Genomic DNA, 14,564 nt, shown 5'->3' on the forward strand with positions numbered 1-14,564 from the left:
AATGTTAAGATCTTTGGGTCTACGTGTCCCTGTCCGGTTGGTCCACGTATATTGAGCAAAATCAGGGACAATAATAAGATATATACATATGTATACACACTAAAACTACTCACTTTATAAGATGCTTTATTTGTGCATTTACCGGTTACTAAACTCATTCTCTTAAAATGACATTGAATAACAAAGCTTCTAACAAAGAACTATCCATAATAATTTAAAGAAATAAAGAAAAGAAAAATATAGAATATGGGCTATATATTCCGTAACATGATATCTCAATCAAGGGTACATAGTATTGAAAATTGAATTGATTGTTTTAAGTTTCATTGCTGATTATTTCAAGTAACTGACAATCAACTTGCTATAGATTACTATTGGAAATAAAAAAAAAAGAATAATTAGCTTTTTTAGTCCCTGTACTTATGGCACTATACTATGATGCCCCTTAATTTATAAGTGTAGTTAAAAATACCCCCTAAAATATATCAGTTGGAATAGTATAATCCTTCTATCTAATTCTGTTAAAATTGACTAAAGTTGACTGTTAAATTAATAATGTGGCATTATACATAGATAGTAGTTGAAAAATTATATACCATTAGGAAAATAAATTACAAGTCATAAAAATTACAATCACAGGAAAAAAAAAATGAAAAATAACATCTCAAAAAATAGAATATCATTACCTTAATTTTCCAAAAATCCCATGTTCTTTCTAGTGATATCCATCTCTTCAAATACTGTAGAATCCTAATTTTACACCTTTTTCTAATTTGAATTGTTAAAAAACGATTGGAATTATTTTAATAAATTTTTTTTATTAAATTTTTTTTAAAAGGTTATGAAATCATTTTTTAATCATCTTTCATTGTCAGTTATTATGCCACCTCATAGTCAATTTTCCCTCTAAAAAGAGATGAAATTACTACTCTATCCTTTGTTATAATACCACATCATCAATACAAACAGTATTTTTAAACAAAATAAACAGAAGGACTAAATGTATGCATATAAAATTATACAAGGACTATTTGTAATAAGCTGAATAGATTAAAGGGCATAATAGTATAGTGTCATAAGTACAGGGGTAAAAAAGATAATTATTCAAAAAAAAATAATAGCACAGAGAGATTAAGAGAAGGGCGAGCTCGTAAATATGCTTAGATGGTTTAGACTTTATATATATTTTAAGATAATCAATTCCTAAAAGAAAGTAGATATTTATAATTTGCTTATAATTATATAATATAAATATGCTTCGATATTTATAATAGAAAGAATGATTACCTACGTGATGCATACATATTTTAATTTATTTTTTTTAAAATAAAGAAAAAATAAGTTTAATATTAAATTTGTGATATTTTTTTTTTTTTTTTTTTTTTTGAAAATAAAGGAAGCTTTATTAATAAACTTCTTTCATGATTACATCACGAATATCAGGAGTGAAATCAGTACTCCTAAAAACACGGTCAGCGACAATAGATGAAGCTCGAGCAACAGCATGAGCAACACCATTAGCAGATCGTTTAACAAATAAAATAGACACATCACTAAGACTTTCCAACAACGTCTTACAATCTGAAATCACACCTCCAAAGTAAGAAGACATAGGAAGTGAACTACGCAGAGCTTGTACCACAGTAAGACTATCGGATTCAATGGTAACCCGATTCCAACCTTTCTTCTTGAGCCAACTCAATGCCTCCCTCACACCCATAGCCTCAGCTAATTCTGGGGTTACCACACCGGTTCTACAGCTAGAAATTGCCTCTAAAACATGGCCCGAATCATCCCTAGCAACACAAGCAAAACTATACCTGTTAGGATCAGAAAAGAGAGCTGCATCGGTATTAATTTTGACTACCCCTGTTGCTGGTTTTTGCCAAGAAAGAGCACCATCGGCTGCTGACAAGAATACAGCAGTTGGAACCTGAGTTTTATCTTGCGCTTTACTCCATTGTTCCAACATACTCGAAGCCAATATAGTAACAGCTGCCACACTAGCATTTTTTTCCTTCCAGACACAATCATTTCTAGCCTTCCAAATAGCCCAACAAGTCATGGCTATGATCTTTCTTTGATCCCCATCGAAAGATTGAAAGCTAGCCTCTATCCATCCCGTGAAAGTGCCTCTGTAATCCAAGTCGACACCAATTCCCGTATTGACCCAACAAGCCCGTGCAAAAGAACAATCCACCAATCGATGCAGAATTGTTTCGTTGCTAGAAGAACACACAGGACAAGTAGCATCAATGTTGACACGTTTATACCGAAGCATAGATTTGGTAGGTAAACAGTTGGATGCCGCTCTCCACACCAAATCTTTTACTTTCGGAGGAACTTTAAGGCGCCATAACTTACCCCAGAAATCGGACCCCACCAGTTGCAAATCATCTTCCTTCCTTTGTTGCAAATGCCGATACATACTTTTCACTGAAAAGTTCCCTGAGCTCTCAAAAGACCAGAACCAAACATCATCACTACGACTTGAATTTAAGGGAATACTCAAAATGAGTTGAGCATCCCTTGTATTAAACAGATCTCGTACCAAGTCCACGTCCCAGGCAAAACAATCAGTTTCCATAAGAGCATCAACATTATGATCTAATAAAGCAGGATGATTCGAACTAACTCTCGGATTCTCATCGCATGGCAGCCAAGGATCCGAAAGAATATGAATTGTTGACCCATTTCCAACCCTCCGACGAGCCCCCATTCTAACCATATCAACTGTTTCGAAAATACTTCGCCAAACAAAACTAGGATTACTTCCCAATTCTGCTCTCAAGAAGTCCTTCCCCGCAAAATATCGAGCTTGAAACAGGCGACCAACAAGAGAATGAGGCTTACACAGCAGACGCCACCCTTGCTTACTCAATAAGGAGAGATTAAAGTCATGAAGATCTCTAAATCCCATCCCTCCTTTTGACTTGTGAATCTTCAATTTATCCCAACTCTTCCAATGAATCCCTTTATTGTTCTGTGAAGAAGATTTCCACCAATACTTGCACATTAACTGCTCCATTTCATTAACAGTCTTCAGAGGAAGCAAAAAAACATTCATGGCATAACTAGGCAAAGATTGAGCAACAGTTTTCAGCATAAGCTCTTTCCCTGCCTTAGACAAAAATTTGCCTTCCCAACTCTGAATCTTTTTCCTCATCTTATCTTTCAAGAAACCCAGAAGAGCATTTTTATTTCTTCCCACGATGTTAGGAAGACCCAGATAAGTACTTGTATCTCCTGCCTCTTGAACCCTCAGAATAGAGCAGATTCTTGCACGAACATCCATCCCAGTATTGGCACTGAAGAAAACAGAGGACTTATTCAGATTTACCTGTTGTCCAGAGGCCAACTGAAAACACTGAAGAAGCTCCATCACATTATTTGCCTCCTCCTCCGTAGCACGGCAGTATAAATAACTATCATCAGCAAAGAACATGTGGGTAATAACAGGAGCTCCACGAGCAACTTTACAACCTCTAAGCTTTCCTCGCCTCTCAAAATCTGAGATAAGAGCCGAAAGACCTTCCGCACACAGAAGAAAAAGATAAGGCGATAGAGGGTCACCTTGTCTTAGACCTCGCTTAGGCACAATAGGACCCAGTTCCTTTCCGCCTGAAAGGATATTGTAGGAGACCGAGCTTACACATCACATAATCAACTGAATCCATTCCTCATTAAACCCCATTTTCTCCATAATTGCCTGAAGAAAGCCCCATTCAACCCTATCATACGCCTTACTCATGTCAAGTTTGATAGCCATAACTCCCTCCTTTCCCGAGCTCTTCCGTTTCAAATAGTGCATTATCTCAAAGGAAATTAAGATATTATCAGTAATAAGACGCCCCGGAATGAAAGCACTTTGAGATTCAGAGATAACCTGATGAAGAACACCTTTCAACCGGTTGGCTAGTACCTTCGAGACTACTTTGTAGATCACATTGCAGAGAGCAATAGGACGAAGATCACTCATAGATTCAGGCTTTGATTTTTTAGGAATGAGGACGATATGGGTATCATATAGGTTATTCGGAAACTCACCCATCATTACAAAGTTTTGCACCAGCTTCACCACATCTGAACCAACTATGTCCCAGAACTTCTGATAAAACCCTGGATTAAAGCCATCAGGTCCTGGGGATTTATCTGGATGCATCTGGAACAAAGCTCTTTTTACTTCCTCACTATCAACCGGAGTCACTAGTTGGTGATTCATATCCGCATTAACTCTTCCTTGAACACAATCAGTTACTCGGTCCCAGTTTGTAGCAGAAGCGGAAAAAAGCTCTTTGTAATAGTCAACCATAACTGTAGCCAAGCCACTATCCCAATCAACCCACACACCATTGTCATTCTTGAGAGAAGCAATCTGGTTGTTTTTCTTCCTTGTATTTGCACAGGCGTGGAAATATTTCGTATTCTGATCTCCTGCTTGCAGCCAAAGTTGCTTTGATCGTTGTCTCCAAAAGACCTCCTTCTGAGTCAGAATCTCAAAAAGTTGTGCATGTGTTTCCTTATATTTCTGAACCGAAGTATCATCTCTGCGTCCCTTCAGTTTTTTCAGCTGCTTATTACATCGAGTAATACGATCCTTGAAGTTGCCTGTTATATCTTTCCCCCATTCAGCAAGGGAAGTGCTACAACACTTGATTTTCTGATACAGAGGATCTTCATTATGCATTTCCCAATTGTCACTAACAATTTGTCTACACATAGGCTCCCTACTCCAAGCATTCTCAAACCGAAACCTTTTGAGAAACAATATCGGTTTTTGAAATGCAAGATCAAGCCAAAGTGGAGAGTGATCTGAAGCGGAGATCTCCATATTAAAAAGCTTTGCATCCGGAAAAAGAGAATTCCAAGCATTAGAAATAAGAGCACGATCAAGTCTAACCTCAATCCAGTTTGGCGTACCTTTCCCCTTCTCCCATGTAAAAGGATGCCCAATTAACTCCATATCCAGCAACTCACACTCATCAACAACTTCTTGAAACCCATCCACAAGCCACCCTGGATAAGGACGTCCCCCACGTTTATCACCTTGAGACAAGACATTATTAAGATCCCCCATGAGACACCAAGGCAACGTAGACTCCCTAGAAAGTTGTCGAATTCTTCCCCAAGTGTTCGGTCTTAAGCTTCTTTGAGGTTCTCCATAGAAACCGGTAAGGCGAAATTCTGGATGTCCATCCAAATTAAAAACCATATCTATATGATTAGTACTATAGCTGAGTAGTCTACCTTCATGTTGGACCTTCCATAACATTGCCAAACCCCCACTATGACCGACGGCTTCAACAACAAAACAAGCTTCATACCCCAAACTTCTCTTCACAAACTCAATCTTTTCTTTTTTACTAATAGTTTCACACAAAAAAATGACATTGGGTCTCTTTTGGAACACAATTTCCTTTAAGAATTGAACTACCCGGGGGTTCCCAAGCCCCCGGCAATTCCAACTTAAAAAGCTCATAATCCTTGGCGGGCCCAAATTTTGGTACCCGCCTTTAGCTCGTTTTTTTGAAAAATACCAACTTCCACACTATCTTCCCCTGGGCCGAAATAATTATCCATTCCCCCCTCATTTATTTTTTCAATAAAGCCCATTTCACTTTCAGCCACATGGGCCTTTGTCAAACCCTTTTCACCACTCTCATTATCCACCAATTGCTGGGCCGGCCCTAATTCTTGAATAGTAACCTGGCCCAACTCACCTACATCTTCAACCCTTCGTCTTTTTGGGTCCGTGAACACAAAACCACCATTTGCACAAAGACTTTCCTTTCCCGCTTCCCCACTGATTGGTATCCCTCCATTCACGGCACCAGATCTTCTCCCTTGAATCCCGCCCACAATCCCATGATCCTCTCCGACGATCACTCCCTCAACATCCTCGTTAATCTCCATGTCCTGTCTGTCACCCCGATTTCTCGGATCTGCCTCTCTCCTGGAGCTGTTAGCAGACGCCGGAGTACCACTGCTCCTAGGAACGCCGGCCTCAGGTTGTAATGGTCTGGCCATGTTGTCACGAAGCCACCGTGCACCAATCTGTTTTTGAGAGCGTCGATCTGGGGCTTTCATGAATAAGCCATATGGCTTAACAACCTTCTCTAATGGTCCGTCAAAAACACGGGGGCAAAATCTTTCACCATGCCCGAGTATACCACAGATGAAGCAAAAGGTGGGCACCCTCTCATATTTGAAATTTGCCCAGAAATAGTCTTCCTTGGTGTAGTAAATTTTCATTCTTCTCTTTAGTGGTTTGTCAATGTTGAGCAATACCCGGACTCTCAAATATTCCCTCCAAATGCCAGAATAATTCTTAGGACAAGATGAAACAAATTGTCCAATGTAATCGCCACATGCCCTCAACACTCGGTCTGACTGGAAACCCACTCTAAGATCATAAACTTGTACCCAAATCTCCATAGTGTTTAGGGGTACCAACCTAGGATTTTCTCCTAATTTCAGTCTTTGAATAATCAAAGGTATTTTGTTAAACGTCCATGGTGTACCTTCTAACACTCTATTAATATCCAGTTCATGAAAGAATTGAAAAAGAAAACGATTAAACTCTAATTCTTTAACAAACATGCCTTTTACTGGACGCCAGAGCGAAGCCATAACATTTCGGACTGTATCAAAATCGGATACACGATCCGTGAGCAATCTCCCCACCAGACACCATCTTGCATCGACCTCATCCTCCAATTCAGAAGGATTATCAAATAGGACTCCTCCTTCTTCCTCATCGATCTGCAAATCATCCCAACGAACCTCCAACTCCTCTGCACCTCTACTTGACGAAGCCATAACATACAGATCACAACCAGACCAAACTCAATATCAAACGATCAAAACCAATGAAACAGTATAACCATGTCAATATAGACAAGACAGAGAGAATACCAATAGAGATATTCTTTAAGTTAGTGTTAATTCATTTTAAGTGTTGTGATTTTTTTAAGTAATAACTTATTTATTTTTTATAAAAAATAACTTATTTAATTTTCCGCATATTTTTTTTATGAAAAATAACTTATTTAAGTAAAAATTTGTTAATCGTTTTTAAGTAATAGCTTACGATTTGTAAGCTAATATATAAATATAAATAATAATAAATATATATTAACCCCTTTCTTGAACCATCAATTATCATTGATTGTCGAATGCACCAAGTCTCTCTCTCTCTCTCTCTCTCTCTCTCTCTCTCTCTCTCTCTCTCTCTCTCTCTCTCTCTTTGAAAACCCATCCCCGTAAGCCATCCTCGCCACCTTCGTTTCGTACAATGATGAGAAACCAAAACGCCGTAGCCATTGATGGCCCCTCAGTCTCCAAGTATAACTTGCCATTTGGGTTGCTGGAGTAATTTGGCCATATAGATGAGTCGATTGAAGATAGAAGATCTGCGATCGGTAGTAGAGTTGATTTGGGCATTTGGAAGCTTTGTAAAAAATTTCCATGTACAATCTTCTCCATATATGATTGAGAAGTATGGTTAGTGAGAAATCTTCGTTAATGTTTTTTAATCGAATTGGGTTTTTCTCTGCTCTTTATTTATATGACTATATTAAATACCCCTAATGCATCACTAATTTTCAAGAACAAAATGTTACTCAATTCATTAGATTTGGAGTTTGCATGCTCACTTTGAAGTTTTGTGTATATTCACTCATTAGAAAACAGGTACTGTACTTGGGGTTTAAGTTTTTAATCTGCTAATGAGATTGGAAAACAGGATACTCTTCTTTTTGTTTGGATAGAAATAATTGATGCAGAAGTCATTGATACCTTGTTTTGTTTTGACATATAGGACCAAGACTAGAAATCCACATCATCACTCTTCCTTTGTCTCTTATTATGTCTCCTTATTAGTATTACTTTCCTGAAGCTTTTGTGACCAAACTTCTCTTCTGTTCAATCATTTTGTCTTTTCAATAGAAACCCTCAAATATCAAAAGAATACTATATTATTAGTCAAACTCATACGGTTGGTTAGTAGCACTGTTAATCTGCATCTTCCGAGTTGTTTAATTTTCCTTTTAAACAAAAGTAATTAACTCCTTATTATTGGTTTCATTAATAATTATACAAGTCATTAACTTTTCACACTATAAAAATAAAGCACACTCATCATCAAGTTTCTACTTCCCATATTTCTCTACTACATCCTTGTTTTAAAATAGTGGCTTTCTGTTTAAACAAATTCAGTTTTTTATAAGATTTAAGTTTGCAATGATTAAATAAGTCTAGGCCAAATATTAAATTACCCCAACAAGTTTTTCACTTATATATAGTTTTATCAAGAGTAAAAACAACATTTATTGTTAGAATTTTGATTTGACAGTCACTACTGCACAACAAGATAAGAACTCCACAAAGAATACAGTGTACACTAATATATTGCATTCGGTATTTACTTTTAATTGTCAAAAATTATAAATTATAGTATTTAGATACACATAAAAATAATTTATAATTATAATTTTTTTTTTTAATTTTTAATTGTATTACTTTTAAATAACGTAGAAAAAATCTAGCATAAGATTTAGTATACGTGTCTCGCACGTTTTGCTAGTACAACTAAGTATATGTACAAAATATGTAACAAAAAAGCCAGTATATAGATATTGATTAAAAATTATTATTTTTATTAATAATTTTTTTTTATATTTTTCTTTCAATATATTGAATATAAATTTCATTTTTTAAATCTGTACCGCGGGTTTCGTTTCCTAGCTTTGTCTATATGCCTAAAAACATTCTTAGGTAAGCCGGGATGTGACTTAGTTATTTCAAAAATTGTACTATTCTTTGAGAACGGTCATGATATCTCAAACATTCGCAAATACCCAACGCACCAATCAAGTGTTGTCTCTTAATAATAGCTTCTTAAAGTCCACGTTTGGCATATTTCTTTTGGTTTTGATGTATCCAAAACTGGCTTCTTTGGTTCCACTTCTAACTTAAGAGCATGTCCTTATAACAAAATGTTTGGCCTTTACGGCAACATTACAACCACAGCCACTCAATAACGTTACAACACATCTTATCAAAATATTGTCCCCTCAAAGTTTCCTAATGAGTTCTACATCTTCAAATCCTTACTATGTTGAATGGCAGATTAAGCTTGTACACACACATATATATATTCATCGATTATAGTCCAAAGCAATATACACAAAACTTTTTATGAGAGGATATATCCTAGTGAACATTACGATTTTAGCTGTCATAACATCATATGAATAAGGCATACAGTAACACATGGAACAAAGCATTTAAATATATTGGAGAAAATCAATGTTGGGGTTTCATCTCAGAGATAGACTTTCAAATTTCTTTTCAAATAATATATTGGAGAAACAATATAAGAATCTATCTGCTGTAAATTTTACAAGCAACAAGCTTGATATGTTATGTATAAATTAAGCAACAAAACTAATCTACATCTTATAAACTTACAACAGCTGTTTAAATTGCTGACCATCAACTCTTACAGTTTGCTGGATGAAGTGTTAGTGTCTTCGAGCAGGTACATCCGAGCGAAATTCAAACATAACTGCCTGTCTCTTTCGTCTCCCCAGCCTCCCCAACCTTTGAATCCAGCTTTATACCCAGATTGATTTTCTGTGAATCGCACTTCCCATTCCGGTTTGATGTTTGCAACCTTATCCACATTATCCACATCAAAATGTACTACGCCATTGTCAATGCAAGCATTCTTCTCCCCCTGGCCCTGATGCAAACCGCACTTGCCAAAGTGCACCGCACTTGTTCTAGGCCCTCGCAGAGTGTAAACAGGATCACCAAATGATGGATAGACTTTCGTCCACATGGTTATATCCCAATTGTAATCATCAAAGGAGCAAAATTCCCTTGCTTTCTTATGGACTTTCCTCCATACAGTCCGATTGAAAGAATAGCCCACGTTTCCCATTCTCTCTGCAATCAAACAATCCCAACCTTCTCCTCTTGAATTCACATCACAGGGTGCTAAATTCACAGCATAGCAATCAGGGCATTTTTCAGGCTTCAATTCAATGAGCCTTTGCAAGTTCCGGTATGCATTGGGATAGATATAGTGATCCTCCTCTATGAAAAGAATATGACCCGACTGCCCTCGAGTTTCATCCAATCCATCCCACACCGTGTTCATCATCCACCACCAATGATGCTTCAATGACACAATCTTTGGTGATCTATAATTTCCATACTGATCAGAAGTCCCTTGACATTGTTTCTCAGAAGAATCACCCTTATCTTTGCAATCAGTTGGTGAGATCCCAGGAAAGCTATCGGGAAAGACATGCGGAGAGTAAGGAGCAAATATCTGTTTCACTTGGCAAAATCTAATGCTCTTAACAATCTTGTTCATCTCTTCAAAGTACCCATCATGACTGACTATTAGTAAAGTTTCACTTATTCCCACAACGTGTGATAAGCTCTCAACAACTACTTTGAGATATTGAGGCCTATTGTGTACATACAAAACTATTGTTATATGATTCTTGGGTAATCTTGGATATAGATCTCTGTTTCTAGGGGGTTTCTGGTTTAGCTTCTCCAACTGAATTGACAATTCACTTTGCTTTGGGAGATTGATTTTCTTGTTAATGTTTGAATGGTTATAACTATAGGTCAAATACTCGTCTGGTTCACCCGAAACAAAATCCTTCGATCTTGAATTTGTTCCCAAGAGAAAAATCAACAAAAACACTCCTAATAAAGTGACTGAAACTACTGAAAGGAAACGGCGAAGTGCTACGTCTTTCAGACGGGGTTTCTTATTATTGGCCATATTATAAAAATAAAAAATCTACCACACAGAAAAGAAAAAAAAATCCTTTTTATTGTTCTCTCACTACAGCTAAATAATCTATAACCTCACCGGAATCAAAGATTCGCCTATGCAAAAGATCAAAACTTGAGAACAGAAACACAAACTTTTAAAACTCCAAAATCTGCACCAACCCAACGGAGAAAAGATTAATAATGTTAAAGGAGAAGTATCAAAAACCTCCATGAGAGTCCCCAAGCTGAGATTGAAGCATCACAACTTGTTCAAGTACAAACCAAAAGCTTAAACTTGAGCTGACCAGTCCACCCAACTCAAGTTTGACCACTGCAAATCTAGATTTACTTATCCTCAAATGGTGAAATCAACCTGGAAAAATCAAACAAGGATTTAAGAACAACATCTCATATTAATGAGGGGGAAAAACCAAATAGCAGACAAATTATGATATTTTTAGCATAAGATGGCTTCAAAAAGTTGGAAGTCTTTCAGATCAATGGCCTAGTTTAACAGTTAATTGACTTAGAAAGACAGAACAGAAGATAACAAAGCTTTTATGAGAAGTGCAAGTAGATGGGAAATTTCCAGTAGAAGACTCCTCAAAAAGTTGGAGAGAGAGAGAGAGAGGTGTACGTGGGGAGTTGGGTTCCGGGTCTCAATCTGAGACTGAGAAGCCAGAACCTTCAACCCTCTCAAGAAGACTCCTTCAATCGCAAACTACCTATGGAAGTGGGGCTATAATCTGGTGCAACCTCTCTTTCTCTCACTCACTTTGTTTCTCCAATTGGATTTCAGCTTCTTGTGCTATCATCTTTAGGGGTATAAATGTCATTTCGGTAGGCAGTTATTTATTTTCATAAAGGGAAATTTTATTTACACCCCAAAAATTTCTAAGTACACCCCATTTTAATAATTTTTATTTAATATAAAATTTATATTTTTAATTTTACTAAGTATTTTTAACTTTTTTCTTTTAATTTATATTCTTAAAATATATACCTATCAAACAAAATTAAATTATATTTTAAAAATTATGACAAAAAAAATAAAAATAAAATATTATATGAAATTTTCTTAGAAAAAAATAAAAAAAAATATACATGAGTTAGAAAAAATTATAAAATTAAAATCAAAATAAGTATTGAAATTAACATAAAATAATGTGAGAAAAAAATTTAAAAAAAATATTAAGAGTAATTTTTAAAAATTATTTAAGTTTATTTTTTTTTTAATAATGGGGTGTATTTATAATTTTATGGGGTGCAAATATAACTCCCCTTTCATAAATTGCTTCTTTGAACTTATCGTAGATGATAATATTAATACTACTTATTGGTTTTCTCTTAATCTGAGGTTGAAACTAATGAACTAGGCAATAGTAATAATTTGTTGTTTTATTTAATGCAGTTGCATGGGTTATATCTAATAAACTTTTTCCACAGAAATGTAAAATAGGTTAACGCAACAATTAATGCTACCCTAAATTTGTTGTTTTTATCCCGAATAAATATAGGTTTACTCTCTTTCATAGTTTTACTAATCATTGTGAAAAATATACATATTTATGAGATTAGTCTGGATATTGAAGTATAATCAATTGCAGATTATTAATCAAAAGAAAAAAAGTGATGATTTTACTTTGAAGGTGAAATTTAATAAATAAATTAGAACTGGATAATTATTGTCAAAGGAAAAGATAAGGAATGAGTATTATCCAGACCTGATCCAAATCCTTGGGAAAGAAGCTAGAGTATTAGATCCTGATCCACACCCGCTGAAGCAATTTAACCAAAAAAGAGTCAGAAACGTATGAACAGATGGAGAGAGAGTTCAGGTTTCATAAGATAATTTTTGATACTGGTTTTTTAATTTATATATATATCTTTCAAAAAAAAAAATTATATATATATATACATAATTGTTAAGCAGAAAAGATATTTATCCTAATTAGTTTTTTATTATTATTTTTTTAAGGAAAGAATACTCTTCCCATAAATTTAGTCATTTATAACAACTGACAAAATGGTTGAGTAAATATCCTCTCATCGATATTAGAGCACTCACAATTATTTTTTTAAAAATAAATAAATTTTAAAAAAATGTATTAAAAATAAGCTACTGTAGATGTTTTAAATTTGTGAGTAATTTACAATTTAAATATTTAAATTTAATTCGTAATTACAAATAAATACTTAACTTATTTTTTTAGTGGTAAAAATATATTCTATCAATATTTTGTTGTAAATGAGGTACCTCACGTTAAATTCTCTGTTAAATAACAATTAAACACACACCTAACATTATTTAATTGGTCCAAGTCATTTATTTTTAATTTATTATATTAAAATTCATTCAAAAATTATAAAATCATTTAAAATTTTAAAAAATTATTTAAAAAGTAAAAAACAATAAAAAATAAAATTAGGAAAAAAATAATTATATATTTATATTTTCTTAAAAAAAACAATTTACGAAAGCAATCTAAATCGATTCTTCATTAAAAAAAAAAAAAAAAAAAAAAAAGGAACAACACCACCATTGTCTTCTCATGGTCCCATTCATCATCCTCAACAAATAAAAAAAAAATTAAAAAAAATCTAATTCATGAATATGAAAAATTACATAAATTTTAAAAGAATCATTCTCTTCACAAACTCATCAAACACATCCAAAATAACCCCTAAACTTTTTATTCAAAGTAGAAAAAAATTTCAAAAATTTGTTACCTATTTGCCTAGATAACCTACTCGATCCAAACCCAAGAGAGCCTCCTCGCCTTCATATAACCCTCGGAGCCACCACACTGTCGTCTTGCAGAGATCCTTGTTAGATTAAAAATCCTATGTGGGCACATATATGTATAATGTATATGCTGTTATAAAGTGTGATACAAGACCAATTATGTTATGGGTATCAAAAGGGTATTAAAGTGTCATGGAATTAATGTGTAGATACTATAAGTTAATTTATAATTTGTTGAGGGGCCAAATTATAAATACCCAAAACTCATTCTAAGATGAGTCTATAAATAGGTAGTGGTCCCCAAGAAATTTCAGTATTCTCTCATTCCCCATCAGAGAAAATACTTAAGAAAATAGTGTATTCTTGAAAGATCAAAACCTTCTCTGCAATCTCTAACAATGGCTTCAGGTTAGTACTTCCACTCATCTTTTATCATCTTCTTCTTTAATTTAGCAAAGGTTCTATAAATTTATGATTTATGGTTTTCTATATTAAAACATTTTTAGGAATATGTTCAGATCTGTGATTTATATATTTTTTAAGTGTTTTATAAACCCTAACAAGTGGTACCAGAGCCACCTTTGTTGAATTAATTGAAGATTTGATGATTTGGTTTATGAAATTGGGGATTTTAAAAATTAGGGTTTTATTTTCTTTATACTGCTGCCGCAATTTGTTTTCGAAATTCAGTCTAAATATATGTTTCAATTTATGTATATATGTTCAGTACCATTATGTCTTTATCTGGCTTCAATTTCGTAGCTTCAGTCACGCTATATAATGTATAAGCGTCTGCCATATTACGTTTTGGATATGTATGGAATACATAGTCAGTAGACATGTTGGCAATCTTTATGATATCAATGATTTTATATATACATATATAATTGGCTTACGATAATGTACGATTTGATGTTATTGGCTTCAGCTTGCAATATTGGTTTAGGCTATGAATTATTATGAATGGTATATATTGGTGATTTTTTATCACCTCGGCATGGCTTCAGAATATATATAT

At 34.5% G+C, this 14,564-nt stretch overlaps 2 protein-coding genes across 3 annotated transcripts; both read right to left on the bottom strand.

Annotated features, from left to right (window-relative positions):
- Positions 1 to 5,475: 5,475 nt before the first annotated feature.
- LOC133030556 (uncharacterized) lies at positions 5,476 to 6,819 on the bottom strand. Its single transcript, XM_061103341.1, has one exon. It carries the CDS (start codon positions 6,817 to 6,819, stop codon positions 5,476 to 5,478), a length of 1,344 nt encoding a protein of 447 aa, XP_060959324.1.
- Positions 6,820 to 9,267: 2,448 nt separating this feature from the next.
- Positions 9,268 to 12,679, bottom strand: LOC115699564 (alpha-1,6-mannosyl-glycoprotein 2-beta-N-acetylglucosaminyltransferase). Of its 2 annotated transcripts, none has more exons than XM_030627042.2 (2): positions 12,525 to 12,679; positions 9,268 to 11,173 (listed from the first exon to the last, which is right to left on the bottom strand). In XM_030627042.2, exon 2 carries the CDS (start codon positions 10,805 to 10,807, stop codon positions 9,503 to 9,505), a length of 1,305 nt encoding a protein of 434 aa, XP_030482902.2. In that variant the 5' UTR covers positions 10,808 to 11,173; positions 12,525 to 12,679; the 3' UTR covers positions 9,268 to 9,502. The 2 variants fall into 2 exon arrangements, with proteins under 2 accessions (XP_030482902.2, XP_030482901.2); XM_030627041.2 differs by lacking the exon at positions 12,525 to 12,679 and adding an exon at positions 11,438 to 11,591.
- Between the last annotated feature and the right edge of the window lie 1,885 nt (positions 12,680 to 14,564).

The sequence above is a fragment of the Cannabis sativa genome, chromosome 8 (genome assembly GCF_029168945.1).
Source record: "Cannabis sativa cultivar Pink pepper isolate KNU-18-1 chromosome 8, ASM2916894v1, whole genome shotgun sequence".
In the NCBI taxonomy this organism is placed as follows: domain Eukaryota; kingdom Viridiplantae; phylum Streptophyta; class Magnoliopsida; order Rosales; family Cannabaceae; genus Cannabis; species Cannabis sativa.

What these genes read in the sequence shown, in the direction of transcription:
- LOC133030556 (XM_061103341.1), bottom strand. Translation starts at nt 6,819, where the DNA reads ATGGCTTCGTCAAGTAGAGGTGCAGAGGAGTTGGAGGTTCGTTGGGAT.
- LOC115699564 (XM_030627042.2), bottom strand. Translation starts at nt 10,807, where the DNA reads ATGGCCAATAATAAGAAACCCCGTCTGAAAGACGTAGCACTTCGCCGT.